The sequence below is a fragment of the Xiphophorus couchianus genome, chromosome 18 (genome assembly GCF_001444195.1).
Source record: "Xiphophorus couchianus chromosome 18, X_couchianus-1.0, whole genome shotgun sequence".
NCBI lineage: Eukaryota > Metazoa > Chordata > Actinopteri > Cyprinodontiformes > Poeciliidae > Xiphophorus > Xiphophorus couchianus.
The window spans coordinates 16,565,695-16,582,323 of record NC_040245.1 but is presented as its reverse complement, the minus strand read 5'-3'; the positions used below and the strand labels follow the sequence as shown (position 1 = coordinate 16,582,323).

Genomic DNA, 16,629 nt, shown 5'->3' with positions numbered 1-16,629 from the left:
TTTTTAACTCATTCAAACAAAAAGACACACTCAGCTGTGCCTGAGAACAATAGGCTTTGCTCATGTCACACTTTTTGATATTAAAACAAAAAAACATTATAGGCTCTGATTGTTTTCATTGCTATTTGTAGCTGTTGCAGGCTCATAGTGCCTCAGCACATAACTGCCATCCTATGGATATACAGTGAACTGCATATAAAACGGCGATATGCGTCCTGTCACCTAAATTCTGATCAAACAGTGTGGCAGAATAATTTGCCACCTGCCTGTTATCTACATTTTTCGTACAATGAGATGACTCATAAAGCTAGACTGAATAAAGAAAAATAGTCTTGAGGGAAATGAATTATGAAAGAGAAAGGCTGTTAATGTGAGGCCATGAGATGTTTTCTCCTGCAGATGAATGCTATGACACTTCTGGGAAGCTCCTGGTGTGAATTGTAAATGACAGTAGACAAGCTGCTTTCACACTTTGCAGCTGCCGACGAGATTCATTTACAAACACTTTCAATGAAGCAAAAAAGAATTTTCACTTCACATATTCTGCTCTGGAAAAAATATCAACATGGCAGTATTGTATGATTTTTAAGACTCTAACAGCACCACTGGATGCCTTTTCCAGGCTACCATGGCTTGTACTGTGAGGAGGAGTACAACGAGTGTCTGTCTGCGCCCTGCCAGAACTACGCCACCTGTAGGGATCTCATTAATGCCTACGAGTGTGTCTGTACACCACAGTTTGAAGGTACATACACCCATACATCAACTTCTACACTTTCACAACCTGCATAATGGATTGGTGCAAGTTCACTTCATGTGTGTATTTTCAGGAAAGCATTGCGAGATCTACAAGGATCCCTGCGTGAATGTACGCTGCCAGAACGGAGGTCGATGTGAGAGTAGTGGACTTAATGCTTCTTGTGCGTGTCAATCCGGATATGTAGGTACGCAATAATGTCCTGGATGGGTTACAGAATGACTTCATGAGGCCTATGGATGTTGGAAAGAGAGTACAGATACAGAATATAGTGAATAGAATAGAATAATAAAGAATGTAAAAATCCTGAAATCCAGGTGTCACAGCATCAAGTCAAAGGTATGTAGGGACATTCACATTCACTCTAAAGTAAAAAATGTAATAAAAATCAGACTGCACAGAAAGAGCAAAGTTACAACATAAGATAAATACTACATTACAGTAATACTACATTACAGTAAATAAAATGCAGAAAAATGTTAAAGACATAAGTGTAAACCTCAGGGGAATTGAACAAACCCAAAGAAATGTAAAATAGCCAAAATCATCAGAAGAAATGGAATAGCTAAAATCTTTTTAATTCAGATTTTTAAAAAAACCCACCTTGTGATCTAACTATATTATTGAAAGGAAAATAAAAAGACTAAATGAAAAAATCATAAACTTAAAAGAACAAAAATCCAAACTGGTTTAACTAGATCACACATTGAACTCAAAGAGATCTACAACTTTCAAGATTAGACTGTAAATGACAAGAAAAGGAGTTAATAAACCAGAAATGACCATCAAATGAATTTTAGATACTGACAGCTGTATCTAAAATCCATTTTGGATACAACTTAACCTGATCTCTCTCGTCTGATCATTTGCTGATGGCTCTCCCTGTTAAAGTTATTTTACATACCCAGTTTTTATATACCAAGATCTAAGAAACATGGGATGTTTTACTTTACTTTATTTTTTACATTTCCAAGCTGAACCAGAGCAAGATGCCGACATCGGGGACATCAGCAGTATTATACAAAGACTTCAATTGGTAGAAATAGATTTATACTCTGGAGAGGAATACCAAGATCAACCCAGGTTTACCTCTATTAATGACTTAAAACAATGACCAATTCTGCATGATACAGAGATTTCAGCCAGTACAAATGAAGATTCAGCGAGTATAGGTTAATATCCAGATAAATACTGGTTCTAGAAATGAAATAACTTTTCTTCAAAACAGTGGTGAGGTTGCATTCACCTTACCAGGCAGTTCACCCTGGAGCTCGCTGGGAGCTAAGCCGAAAAAAAGTCTCACACTTTGAATCTGGTGAGACGACTAAAAGGAAAAACCCTTCAGGAAGAACAGCATAAACTGAGCTGTTTGTGCTTTGAACCACAACAAATGAAAAGTTAAACAAGATATTTCATGCGTATTGAGGATTTTGATGATTGCACTCATCAAAATGTAATGTTTGTTACTGGTGTTAGCAATTGTGACTACAAGGCATCTTTTATGACTTTGTATGTGTGCTTTTATTATGTAAAGCTGCTGAACTGTGCTATACAAATACACTTCATTCATTGATTTTCAATAAGGATCAATCAATGCATCAACCTATCTTCCTATCTTCCGCATAATCTAAGCAGACTTCCCTCTCCCCAGCTACTTGGGCTGGCTCCTCCAGGGGAATATCAAGGTCAACAGGCATCTTCTGGGTCTTACTCTGGGTCTCCTGACTAGACCCCTGAGCCACCTTAATTGGCTCCTCTCAGTGTGGAGAAGCAGCAGCTCTACTCTGAGTCTGTCATGGATGACTAAACTTCTCACTGTATCTCTAAGGAAGAGCCCAGACACCCTACTGATCTGCGATCTCTGTCTTTCTGTCACTACCCAGAGCTCGCGACCAGAGGTCAGGGTAGTAGATCAACTGAGGCTCAGCCCTCGATTCACCATGACTAGTACTTTAACACCTGGAGATCCTGCATCAATCTTTAGCTCCATTTTGCCATCATGGCAGGGACTCGTCTTTGGCCACTGCCCATTCCACATGACACCGTAGGCACTTCCCATGGTGGGGAATCCTTGGAAAGGAGGAGATCCAAAGTTCACAAAAGGGCAAATGCCTGGCCATCAGGAGCTCACCAACATGCCCCACCTACAGGCTGGCTCCAGAGTAGGGCCCTAGTGACCACCATCATGGTTAGGGAAGACTGCCTCTATCGGTAGTATTTATCATAAGGGATGTTTAGGGTGTGCTTTTTCTGATCCCTCACCTAGGACTTGTTGATATGGGTGGCACAACCAGGGGTGTAAAGCCCCTAGCAACTTAGATCCTGGGATCATTGGGACACTCAAATCCCTCCACCATGGTAAGGTGGCAGCCCCAGTAGGGCAAAAAATTAAAGGCATGATTGAAAAGAAGCAAAGAAAGCTGTAACAATAAAGTAAGGTTAACAGCCCTTTCATCAGTTTGGAGAATTTTAACAAACTGATGTTAAAATTCGTAAAATTGGGTTTCCTTTGATATTGTGGCACAATTTTCTAGATTACAGCAGCTAAGGAAGTTCAGGTAATGTGAGGAGTCTAGTAATTCATAGTGATATGTTCCTCATTCAGCTCTGAAACAGATCCTGGACAGAGGTCATAGAGGCCGTCCACTGATCTTTTCAACTCCTCTCACTATCCTCTGCATGACCTCCTTAGCTGAGATACAGTTCACTCTAAACATCAGCTGTGTAGAGGATTGTGAATATTCAACTAATTTTAGTCAAAACTAAAACTAGTTGTTTTAGTTTTGTCTGTAAGTACAGTCATTACTGGGCCTGTATTATGATCCCAGTGGTGTTTTTCTGTCAGGTGAGGTCATCAGAGAACTCTGAGTAACTTACTCCACTCTTTGTAATTAAAACCATTAATTACCACTTAATGGTTTTTACTGGGTTTCTTGGTGTCTAGAGAATCAGTGGGAAGGCTTTCTTCAAACATGATCATTCTGTAAATCACTGAACTAGCTCCACATATCCAGATGGCAAAAAATATTTTACTTTAATTTGAAATATAACAATTAATCCTTTCAAGACTGAGAAAAGAGAAAATGTCTGGAAGACAATGAATATTGATAGGCAGGGCAGCAGCTTAACATCCACTTTCCCTTCTTGGTTATATAGTGCCACTCACTTCTGACTGTAACCTAAACTGTCTGTTCAGGGGAGGAATGCGAGGTTGACATCAATGAGTGTGAGAGCAACCCATGTCACCACGGTGGTACCTGCATCGACCAATCAAACGGATACACCTGCCACTGCCCGCTTGGGTGGGTTGGCCCCAGCTGTGAAATCCGTAAGTCAGCTTGTCAAAAAAAGTCTTTTATGCTATCGATCAAAACTTCATGGAGAGACTTGCAGACCTTCCTCTGTGTGCTTCAGACCTGCAGTGGAAACCAGCGCACACTGAGGACACCCTGACCAACATGCCTCGCCACTCGCTGTACATTATCATCGGAGCGCTGTGTGTGGCATTCGTCCTCATGCTCATCATCCTCATAGTGGGCATCTGCCGCATCAGCCGCATCGAGTACCAGGGATCATCACGCCACACATACCAGGAGTTCTACAACTGCAGGAGCATTGACAGCGAGTTCAGCAACGCTATCGCCTCCATCCGCCATGCCAGGTATGAGGAAACTACAGTGACTAACATGAGGGAGAGTTAAAAGGGTTCAATCAAATCCCCTTTCAGACTTTATGTTACTTTTGCCTTTTGTAATTGATTTATTTAAATGGTACTGATTATTTAGGAGAATGATTACCTTTTATTTCAGTACTTGATTAATTTCAGAAGAATGTTGTTTTTTTAAATTAATCCTCTCACTTCCACCCGTTGATTATTTTGGTTATAAAAAATTTGAACTCGTGATGAGCTAGTGTAAAAATAGCATACTCACATTCAAAGAAATGTGCAACTGAGTAGGATAGGGTTTTAGATTTTCTATGTTTTTATTCAAGATCATACTTTACAAAGTATACAAAATGTGCCTGAATACTTATACATAAAGAAAAATCTATTAGGACATGAACAGGTGAGTTTGGTTTAGAAAACCTTGTCTGGTCTACACAGAGCCATGACCATAAACCAACAGAACATCTTTGAGAAGATTTAAGGCGGCGATTGTGAGCCTGGTTTCTCGTCCAACATCATTGTCTGACCTCATAAATGTGTTTGAAGATTGTTCAATTCTCCCCATAAACAAAACACTAAAACCCGTAGACAGTGTCAAACTTCAATTTTGAAGACACATTTTCTTTTGGACACTTTCAACAATTACTAATATTTGTTTTACTCACGAAACCTTAATCAGTGAATTACACAAGGACTGTTTTACAGTCAAACCATTTTTGCCAACATGTCCTCTAACCTCTAACCAATTTATGCTTTCTCATTAGATTTGGAAAGAAGTCTCGGCCTGCCATGTATGATGCCACCCCCATCGCTTACGAGGACTACAGTCCAGATGACAAACCTCTGGTTACCCTCATTAAGACAAAGGATTTGTAAAAGTCCGCAAACTCAAACCATAGCAAGCCGTATGTATAGAGCATACACAGATACAAACTCACATGTCTATTAAAATGAAAGTATTTCTTAAAACAAACATAACAGCAAAATCACATTTGAATGTAAAGAAATAAAAGAAACACGGTGTAGCTAAAAAGAAGCAAATCTGGAGTTTGATACCATATCTATTTTCCTGAGGATAAGGCTTTGTAGTAGCATACTTTGCAATACTTTTAAGTTACAGATGCTGAGCAGCATTTGCAGTAACCTCTACTGCATAATAAATAGCTGATTTTAGTCTGAACCAGACGATCTGTAGGAGAGGTCCAACAAATAAAAGCAGTAGACAGCATTAACAACAGTCCTTTGAAGTATTTTAGAATTAGCCACACTTCAATTTCTTTTCAGTATCAAAAAATGTAAACACCTGCAGTAGGTTGCCTTACGTTGTGCATGATTAAATATGATGTTCTCCTTTCAACATTTTTAAACCCTTTGTAACTGGTTGTTGCTCTGATTTTTATGCAGCCTCCCACAGTTATTTGCACCATCATTAAAAATTTACTCAATGCCTTAAAAGAAATTCATGTTTTATTGCACATTGAAAGTTTATTTTTTTTTCCATTTTGTGGTGAAACTTTTCAAATCCTCCTTTTTTCCCCCCAGAGAACAGGACTTAATCCTCTGTAATATTTCACAAGGTTGAAGCACAGAAAAATAATTAACTTTGGGAATTACTCTGCAGGTTTTCTCTAGATTGCGTGGAGTCTTAGGTCTCCTGCCATGCCCTCTCTTCCTCACTTCACCATAGCTTTTCTATGGGTTTTATGTTTGAGGTCAGAAGAGTAGAAGAAGGTGGGTTTTGTGTCTGGTAAACCCTTTCTGGGTTGATTTGGCTTTAGGTTTCAGAATATTTTGCAGTTGAAAGATTCAGTCATGACCTGGCTTAATTTTTCTAGGAGAGGCCCAGATTTTTATTTAAATCTCATATTTAACATAGTTCAAAATGCCATGTTCACTAATAAGGTCTTTGGAAGAGAAAGAGGCATAGAGCCGCCACCATTCAGGGGTGGACATGAGGGACATTTTCATATGTCTTTATTTTTCTTTATCTTTATAGAGGTACGGTAAACCTTCGTCTAATCTGTTCAAAGCAAACCATTCCAGTTCAAGTCAGTGGCGTTAATCCCAGTGTTTGTTTGTGGCGGTTACACAGAAAAAGGGTTTTCCTGTCATCCCTCTCAAACAACCAATATGTATTCTAATTGTGTTAATTAGTTATTATGGAAACCAGGGGACCACGAGATGCTACTCTTTGCAACATTTCTCTAACAGGGAGCTATAGATATTTTTTCTCATCCCGTATCATTCTGCTCTCTGTTCCAAGTGGCATATTAAGTCCTCAACGAGTCATTTTGATACAGTTCCAGTAGTTTGAAACTTTGAAATTGTTACTCTGATTAATAATTGGCAAGCTTTACCAAGTATTATCTGTTTGCCATTTCTTACTTATAAAGATCTACCCATGTCTCCTCCACCTCAATGACATGTTATCCTGTCTTTCCCATTTTTAATCTTTCAGTATTGAATTATGCTACTGCAATAAAAAATAAATATGCTTTAAGGCTTTCTAACATCTTTAAGAGGAGGGTCAATAACTGTGGATGGCTCTGTAAATACAGATGTATTATTCTCTGTCAAAACTGTGCCAAATGTTTTCTTTAGGTATGCTGTGGTTAGTTGACAAAATCGGAACGTGTATAAATAAAATACTAGTCACAGGGTTTTCTTTTTATATTCGTCCTGTTCTATACAAGTTTCTCAGTGGTGTATGAATAGTAAATTAAATGGGTCTACTAGAACTACCCTACAAACCTACTCTATGTATTTCAGTGATATATAGGATAATAGGTGGATATATTTCTCACTGCACAGAAAAATAGATGGTTTCACACAGTGTACCTGCTAATCCCAGTGTACAAATTCACCTCTCATACCGGCAGTGCTGAATAGTTTCTGTATGTATGTTTCTTTATGAGATTGGGCTCTCTAAAACCACTGGTGAGGACAGCAAAGAGAAAGAGGAGACTGAAAATGATAGTATCTATTCTAGAATATACTGTTTGTGCTTGTGTGTTTCTGCCAGTGGACAACTTTCTGTCTGTGCAGCTGTGTCATTCCCCTCACGGTCGGACAGCGTACTATCGAGTGCAGCAAATCTCACTATTTATTTTTCTCATTTCAGACACACTTAAGACATGATTACCTATTATCTATGTTGAATTATGTAAACAATAAAGTGCTCATAATCTTATCTCATTGTGTCCTGAGTGAATTTAATTTTATTGCATGTGTGGAACTAGAATCTATTCCGTATTACTCTCCAGCATTCATTTTCTTACTCCAGAGTTGAAGCCATCAAACTGGAGGGCGAGCCATGGGAAAGGCCTTTTATAGAGTGTCAGTGATAGGAACGCCCTGGCTGACCCCAGGCCTTGTCCAGATGTTCCCGCGTGTAAACATGGCTAAATACAGACTGTGACTGTCGTGTCTCTGTGAACTCCTAGGTATTTTTTGTATGGAGACACGTAGACACTCGTTCTAGGAGGAACAGATGTTCCTCGCTCTCACCTTTACTTATGGTCTGTTTTGGAGAACTGCGCTTGACCTTTGCCCTCTGAATGCTGCAGAGGGTTAGATTGTTTGGCTTTAAGCACAGTCAGCTGTATGGGTTCCTGCACCAGATTTCTACATCAGAAGAAATACACAGTGACACTTTGTATTGTATTTAGCTTAAACATTTTTTCAGTAATCCTCTTTATTATTTTTATTTTTTTTTTACAAAGGCAGACAAGTTTCACTTTTAGTTCATGATATCCATCCCTATTGCAAACAATCAGGTGAAAAGGAATTTTAAGAGCTTAAGTGATTAAAATCTGTGAACATAACCTTCATTGTTCCCAAACAACTTTCAGAGAATTAAAGAATTAAGGCCTTCAAATACTGCTGCTAGCATTATGCTTATGCTATTGTTATGTAATCAGGTTAATTTAGCTGAATTATTGCACCAGATTCTAAACTTGAGGGGGGTGATTGATCAAACCAGGCCTTAAATCAGGGGTGGGCAACTCCAGGCCTCGAGGGCCGGTCTCCTGCAACTTTTAGATGTATCTCTACTTCAACACACCTGGGTCAAATAATGAGGTCATTAGCAGGACTCTGGAGAACTTGACTGCACTTAGGAGGTGATTCAGCTGTTGGATTCAAGCGTGTTGGACCAGGGAGACATATAAGAGTTGCAGGACACCGGCCCTCGAGGAGCAGGATTGCCTTAAACCAACCACTTCAAAGAGATACTGTGCAGAGAAAAAAAATCTCGAGTTTTTTCTGAGATATGATCACAGAGGTTCCTTGAGAATTAAACAGCAAGAGGAGAGTCACCCCATAATGTTAAAATAGCTAAGTCACACAGAAAACCAATTGAAAATGATTCGTTCTCTCTACTTTACGACTAACTTTGAATCACAGCAATGGGCATGTGACTTATTTGCAACCTTGTTTTTTAAAAAAAATTAAATAACCTTAATCTGACTGTACAATTGTATTGTACTGGAATAAATTGAACTGCTGTGAATTTACTTTGTACCAAACTGGATTCCATTTAAATAAAGACAACTTTTTTTTGAGAAAACGTTTATTATAAATTAGCCATGTGTAAATAAACTGTATTGTATTGTTTTAACTAGTAGTAGTAGTAAGGCACACACTGTGTGGGAGCTGGATTTTCTACATCACCTGAAGGCAGCACCAACCCAACAAGGACAGCAGGTACCTCCACCTGCTGGCAAATGTGTTAACTACATCCAGGCGGAGCAACACATCCTTCATTACCGAGCCGACCACAGCGAAGGGGGACAGAGAGGGAAGCTGCTAAAGCCAACAGATGTGTACTGGACCGCGGGAGGAGAATACCCAGAAGTGAAGACAGAGAACCAGCGACTCTGCTAATATGTGGCAACCTGCGTCGGAGCGGCTGCAGGTAGGAACAGACATTTTGGTGGGGCACCTCTCATCGGCAGGGCAGGAGTAAATGGAGCCGTGGTAACAGCTACTCAGCCCCGCTATGGTGTGCGTGGCTCAGACCTGAAGCTACGTCGTCTCAACGGCTACAGATTGGTCGTCAGCGCAAATTTTTTAATCCACATCCCTGTCTCAAAGTTCGCGTTTAAATGAAACATCTGGGTCTCTCCGGAGGGCTTAGCGGGTCTGAAGGCACCTATCCACGTTACGCAAGCAGGAGCGCATCAAACTATCGTTTCCTCTGGATTCCTCTGCTAATCCACAGCTGGAGGTTATTTCAACTCATAACGTCAAAAACGGGTGGATTTTAAAGTTATGTTTAAGACGCCGTTTTGACCTTCTTCGCTGCTTTCATCCATCTCTTTGTAGCTGAACTTAGGGCCTTCTCCTCATGTTGCTCACACCGGGATGCTTAAACTCTAGTTTGAGCATTTTAATTTTAGTGTCAAATTGCTGAAAGCTAAAGGAAAAAAAAATAAAAATAAAAAAACGAAGTAAAAAAGATCCACTGATGACACGTAGTTTGTTACCCAGGGGTAAAATCTGTGCACCGACCCCATGGCTTCACGTCTCCGTTGCACACGTAATGCTCTCCAGATGTCGGCCTGCGAAGTGCCTGCCAAGTGAACTTGCACAATTCCGTCTCCTGCCCAGGCGTCAGGAGGATGGACCAATTAGTTCCGCTTGTTTCTCTTCCCCTCGGACGTGAAGCTACAGTAGACCCCTGTAAACAGAAATCTGCGCTTCAAGGTAAAACGTGCAGGTTGGAGCCGCTAGGATAGGCTAACGCGTCGCCTAGCAACCGCGTTCCAGAAGTCAATCGTTTAAAAATGTTTCTAGTCAGGGGATTCTGGACAGCGTTTATTTACCTCTTTCTGTGTTTAATTGTGTATCCTTGTCTTCTTCTTACAGCTTCATATGAGCAAGTAAATCATGCCATATTTAACCAGGCCGTCATTGCAACAACATATTGCCGCAGAGCGCCACCCAATCATTCTTGTTTGACTCTTCCACATTATTTTACATGAGATATTTATTTATATTTGAGTACAGTCAGTGACCTATAATAAACGAGAATATTTTTTGAAAGAAAAGTGTCTGTAATTTCTACATGTTTTAAGATATAGCCATTCTACATTTTTATGTGGTTGGAATATGTATTAAATAACTCAATTCAGTTCTAATAGCAATTTAATCTGCAAGTATTTTATTGTAAAAATGTTAAACTTTGCCAATAATGAAAGGAACTGGCATAAAGTAAGACTTTGTCTTCTAAAAAAAATTCACATGTTGGTAAAACAGCAGCTGTACAGTCAAGCACACTTTATTTATCTGTCAGTAAACTGATGTATATATATAAAATAAACAGAGTAATAGAAAGGGAAAGCATTTAAAACAGATGCAAATGAACATATTTAAAATAACTTTCAATTGTTATTATGATACAAAAATATGTAGTTTGGTTACAAACTAGAAAAATTGACAGTACAATTGTTTCTTTTAATTTACATACTTTTTCCACTGTTGGTTCCAGGAGAGTGGCACCAAATAAAGAAAAAATGAAAGGGAAAATTCTGATAAAGTCAAATGATTGCTCGGTACTATTTAGTATCATTTCTTCATGTTATGCTGTTTGCAAAAGGCATGATATTGTTAGAGCAATATTTGTGGACCTCTGACTGAATGCAGGAACAGATGCACATCTAAACGGCTTTAATAAATATGAGGTACTTTTTATAGTAATATGTTGTTGTAAACATCCAAAAAATATTGTGAGAAAATTTAGAATCCATTTTGCCCTTCATAGTCAGAAATAGAAATGCTGAGCATTATCTAAGCCTTACTAACGCCCATCTTTATCCAATGAAGCAATAAAACAGAAACAAAATTTCACTTAAAATTTCACTCTGTAATTCTAGACCTGGAATATAATCCAAAGCTGTATTTTATTTTATACATTCTGAATCAGTGACACATGGCAGATAGTCATATAAATAGATAATTAGTCAAACTGGGTAGAAATGTGAACTATAACATTTTGTTACTTTCTTTGACTTGCTTACAGCTTCAAAGAGAAAACAGAGTAACACATATAAGTTCACTATGAGAAGTTTATGTAGACATTTGTACATTTCAAAAGTACTAGCTTTTCAAATGCTTTGCATATTTGAACTTCAACTAAAGTACATTTTAAAGGTAAACTCAAACTAATTTTCTTGGCTTTCTTCCTGAACCTGAGAGAGGCTAAGAAGTCCATCTGGAGAGCTTTCTGAAGACTGAAAGATAACCTTGCAGATCAGGAATCTGTAAACTCTCGAGCAGAAGCCATGCTGGAGTGATTTTGACTTTGTGTTTAACAGCTGAGCTGTAATTGTGACTTGGGGCTGTGGGGAAACCTTGAAAAAGAGATAGGAATGTTTAAAAAATGTGATAAGCAGTCCCACCAGTTCACCTCCTGAAGGGCCAGCTGTGGCTGGAACCTCACAAAACATTTTGTTATACATTTTGTTTGTTTCTCTCTTGTTCTTGTTAATTTAAATCATTCATTCTTTAAACTGATTTTACAGAATATTTTAATTTGGAAAGTCTGTAAATCCCAGCAACACACACTCAAAGGTAGCTTTACAGTAGAATCAAACCAGAATTGCTCAGTATGTATTTGTCTTTGTCCGCATATTACACAATCCATGATATTCTCTCTTTCTGTTGCCATAGCAACACCTGATGTCTCACTGCATTTTTGTCTCACACTCTGGCGGGTAAAGAAAGGAGGGTAAAAAGAGCTAGATGGATATGCTGGGGGGTCAGGAGATCCAGGCTATGGAGTGCAGAGAATTATTGCGCCTTTGTGCTGGTGCTGCATCATGCCTCCCTGTTTTTCTCTCCGTCTGTCTGCGCGCTCTTTCTCCGCTGACCACATCCTTCGGTCAGTTTCAGGGGGCCCTTCCTCTCCTACACAGAGTCCATTTAAGTTCACTAACAAATTGCACAACATACACGAGCGGTCTGAGAAGGACGCACTTGTGTGCCCGTACCTCAGCTAAAAGCTACATGTGCATGCAGACATGTGAGCATGCTTCCTTTTTGAGGTACCAGATGTGCTCTCTTCCTGTCTCAGCAGTCATGGCCTGAACATTTGACACCTAAATGTGACATATGGGGCAGATGAAAAGATGTGACCTGATGGTGCAGAAATGGCTGTTTGAGGTCAAACACGGTCAAAAGCAGCTTCTGTCAGTGGCCATCTTTATTTGTCTTTGTTTCTGTCTCTGTCTGTCTGGGGTTTGTTTGTAGGCACAGCTAGGCTGAGTGTGGTCTCGGTGAGTGAACGAATCCACAAGCAGACTGGCACACTTCCCTCATCTCATTTTATTTTCAGCCAGCACATAATTTCTTCCTTTTTACTCAGGTGACTTTTGACTTTTTGTATCCATTATCCTGATTGTGAATATTAGATGCTTTTTGGTAAATCAGTTTGTAAGGGATATGGTTCATCTTTTTATTAAAAATGCCTCTGTCTCAGATGGACATTTATCCTTTTGTTCCTCATTTATTTATTTATGTATTTGTTTATTTCTAAACTCCAACATTACATTATTTTTTAATTATATCTTTGTTGAAAAAAACTAAGCTATTGCAACAAAACCTCAAATTGAGTTATTTACTGCAAGGTGGACTTTGACATTCATAAAACATTGTTTATTTTAAGCAATAAATATTCTGGTGTAGCTAATTGGGATGCGGGTTAAAAGCTAGTGATATCTACTTTCTCATTCCTTTCAATGGCCTTCATTCTTCAAAATTATATTTTACAGCCTGCCTACAATTACAACTTTACATAAATTTTATTTTATTATTTATGTATATGAACTATAATGCATATAAATGTATATTGAAGAATTACCAAACGAGTAAAATATACCTAAAAAAGACAATTTATTAGTTAATCTACACTACTTTCTTAATGTGACACTACTAAAAAATAGCTAAACTGTTCAGAGTTGTATTAGTGAGACAAAAAAGGAGAATTTACTCACATATGGATTTAAAGGTAATTCTACTTCTTAGACATATAAAGTTCAAAATAATGGATCAAGTCTACAAAAATTAATTTTTGGCTTGACACAAAAACTTGAAGAGACTCTGAAGAGATTTCTATGAGAGCAGACGAACAAGTCGCAAATTCAAATAACTCAGTTTCTTGCATATGTGACCTGGTTTATTCCATACGAGGCCTTCACTCTATTCAAGCAGCTTTTGTTCATTGTTTAAGTCGATGTTTTTACCACTAGCCAGAGATTGCCACCCTCAGGGTCTATGGTTGCGGTGCTTTAATACCTGCTTTTTCCCACAGAGCTACCCCAGCAAACGCAGCATCCAATCACGGCCCTTCTTCCTCCTTCACTTTGTAGTTCTTTGTAGGAACCCCCCCACAGTACCACACAGAGTCGAGCTTAATCAGTTGCATTTCTCCTCATAAACTGTCAAAGGATCACAGGGGAAGGTTGTAAACACCAGTCTGCAGTAATGTAAGGTTAAAGCCTCAAAGTAAAGTGAAGTTATTGTTTGGAAATATGAGGTGTGGTGGCTTCACTGACCCCGTGTTGAGGAGCAACTTCCTGAATGATCCATTTCAAGTATTACTTTTAGCTCTCATCCTGTTTACCCAAGAGGCAAAGCCACTTTGTGACAAAAATATATTTCATCCTCATTCCTTAAAACAATTTTGTGAACAGTGTGGCTCCTTGTGGCACATTTGGGGAAGGTTTTAATCTATGTTGCATAACATGGCTGACTGGTTACATTCCTGCCATGGGGTTTATGTTTTTCCCTTGATCAACAACTGGTGTTTTCGTGAATAGATATGTTGCAATGTCTCAGCAAAAAGAACAACACTGAGAAACTTTAACAAGCAGTAGTGGATCCAGGCGGCGTTGAGGTATACTGAGATTTAAAATGGTTACCAACATTTTCCATCATATTCTTACAATTTAAAGTCATTTTTCTGAGATGTCAAAGACAGTGACTAAATAACTGGAATTTCCTTGTGTTTTGAATAAGGCAAATTCAAAACACCAAGCTCCCTCTACTTGTTGCTGCACACTGCCAGTCAGGTGGCAGTGTGCTGAAAGAGGGCTGCTATACTTTTCACCTGCTTGCAAAACGGGCAAACTTTGCTTCTTAGAAATATTTTTGTCAGAAAAAAGAGCTACTGTCTGGAAATACTGTCAGATTATGGTATTTTATTTTGAGAATTGCTTACCGACCCATGCCTGCTTTTATCGTTTTTGTTAATCTTCAAGTGTGTACCCACCTATTCATTTTGACAAAACATAATGCCTCCTTTTCATCTAGCATCAGATTACTGATGGTTTGATCAAAGCACTTCACAGGCATCCGGAGAAATCACTGCTGTGCACCTTTTTTTTGTCATGGGATATTAAAATGAGTTTAGTCGTACACCTTCCTAAATCCTAAATGCATGCTAACATGTGAGAATGAGAACATGCTCACGTTTTCTGAGCATGTTCTAAACAGTCACATTGTATTGCCTTGATGCATTATAACAGGCCACAAAATTTCAACAGTTGACTCATTTTTCTTGGTTCTTTCTAACCGTTTTCACATGTTTAGACTTTTTGCTAAAGCATGTGACACAGCCTGATATTACAGTTTATCCACAGTTTTGATCTTCAAATCTGTGGAACATGACTTATTGCTCTTTTGGTTTTGGGATTAACCAGTAGCTGTTTGTGCATCAAGAGGGGCTATTTTGTTCCCCTAATTTCATGCTTTCAAAGACACGCATCTGTCTTGCTGACTTAACATCATTTCCAGCTGTTTCCTAAACTTTTGTCACGATCCCATCTCTTTAACCGTAACTCTGTAAGGCTAAGTGGCTGTTTTTCACCCTCTTATTGAATACCTTCCCATCATATTGACCTGAGAACCTCTTTTTGTCCAGGCATAGCCTGGGAGGGCTTTGACTTTAATTTGAGATCTGTGAACTGTTAAACTCGTCACAACAGGAGGCAAATGTCAAAAAAAAACTCTGATTTTGATTTCTTATTGTTACATTTGTTTTCAGATTTACAGTTGGTTTTGCTTAAGAGACTTTGGCAGAAAAAATGCACACTGCATTATGTCTGACACTTGGGATTTTCAGCAGTAATAAGATTGCTAGAGATTAGAGTGAGAAATAAATCGACAGTGTTGGATGTACATCTGGCCAAGCAGGATTTTTTATATATTTGTTTTGCTAATATTGTATAACTGGACAAATGCCATAAGGTAAATGCTCATTAAGTGAGCACTTAGTCGTAAAATAACTGACTTGCTGTAAAGCGTCCCTGACAGATCACTGTTCTGGCTGTTTTCCAACTTTCTTTTTACTCAAGCTTTCCTTCAACTCAGCATCATATTTTTGCTTTATCAGAGCCTTAAATCAAACTCTGTGCATTACTGTTTCTGCATATTAGAAATTGGCTGCTTATAAAATTCTTACTGTATAACGTTCAGCAAAAACACCATAGTATAATACTGTCAAACTGTTTACACAAAACATTGAAACAATAATATCCAGCCTATATAATTATCAAATTAACTTAATACTAACAAAAACGAATTCGCGCTGCGCTGAATTGTGTACATTTCCTTAAATTTTCTCATATCTCTTAGCAGGGCAACCCACGTCTTAATCGGCTGATGGCTCATAAATTTGTTGGACTTTATGTTCAGGTGCAGCCTGTGGTAGAGGCATTAAGCCATCACACTGTAATTTTGAAATTGTTTTCAGACTAAGTGATTGATGGCACGTCTTTGATTTTCTGTTTGTTGTAACTGAGGAGAAAGTTTTGATGCTTTTCTTTAAGCTAGATAAGCAAAACTGTACAGCAATAGGTTGGGGAAGGGTCCCTCTGATCACACAGGCAGATTCTTTGACATTGTATTGAAACAACAATGAATCACAAAGGTGGTATGTTGAAATTTTACTGTGACGTTTTGAAGCCATTGCTTTTTAAAAGTATACATGTTTCCACTATGAGACTTAAAGTATTTTTTTAATGTTTTTTTTCTCTGCACGTTTTATTTATAGATGTCATCTTGTAAACCTTGAAGCTTAGAAGAAACTAGGTGTCGAAGCTTTGTGTCACTGTGTCACTTACTATTTTGGCTAAACTGAGAAAAAAAAAAGTTTGTCAGTGACATATTATTTCCATCAGTAACCAGTGTCACTTTCTGCAAAGAG

General features: G+C 38.5%; 2 protein-coding genes across 2 annotated transcripts in view; both read left to right on the top strand.

Moving 5' to 3' along the window:
* The window catches only part of dner (delta/notch-like EGF repeat containing), a 48,791-nt gene extending 41,177 nt beyond the window's left edge, over positions 1-7,614 (top strand). The window contains exons 9-13 of the mRNA XM_028044711.1: positions 623-745; positions 831-944; positions 3,954-4,085; positions 4,172-4,418; positions 5,189-7,614. Of these exons, the coding sequence (XP_027900512.1) occupies positions 623-745; positions 831-944; positions 3,954-4,085; positions 4,172-4,418; positions 5,189-5,300 (728 nt within the window). The 3' untranslated portion in view covers positions 5,301-7,614. The remainder of the gene's footprint in view (positions 1-622; positions 746-830; positions 945-3,953; positions 4,086-4,171; positions 4,419-5,188) is intronic.
* Positions 7,615-9,159: 1,545 nt separating this feature from the next.
* Positions 9,160-16,629, top strand: part of pid1 (phosphotyrosine interaction domain containing 1) — a 29,807-nt gene continuing 22,337 nt past the window's right edge. Inside the window, exon 1 of the mRNA XM_028044712.1 lies at positions 9,160-9,339. Within this exon, the coding sequence (XP_027900513.1) occupies positions 9,310-9,339 (30 nt within the window). The 5' untranslated portion in view covers positions 9,160-9,309. The remainder of the gene's footprint in view (positions 9,340-16,629) is intronic.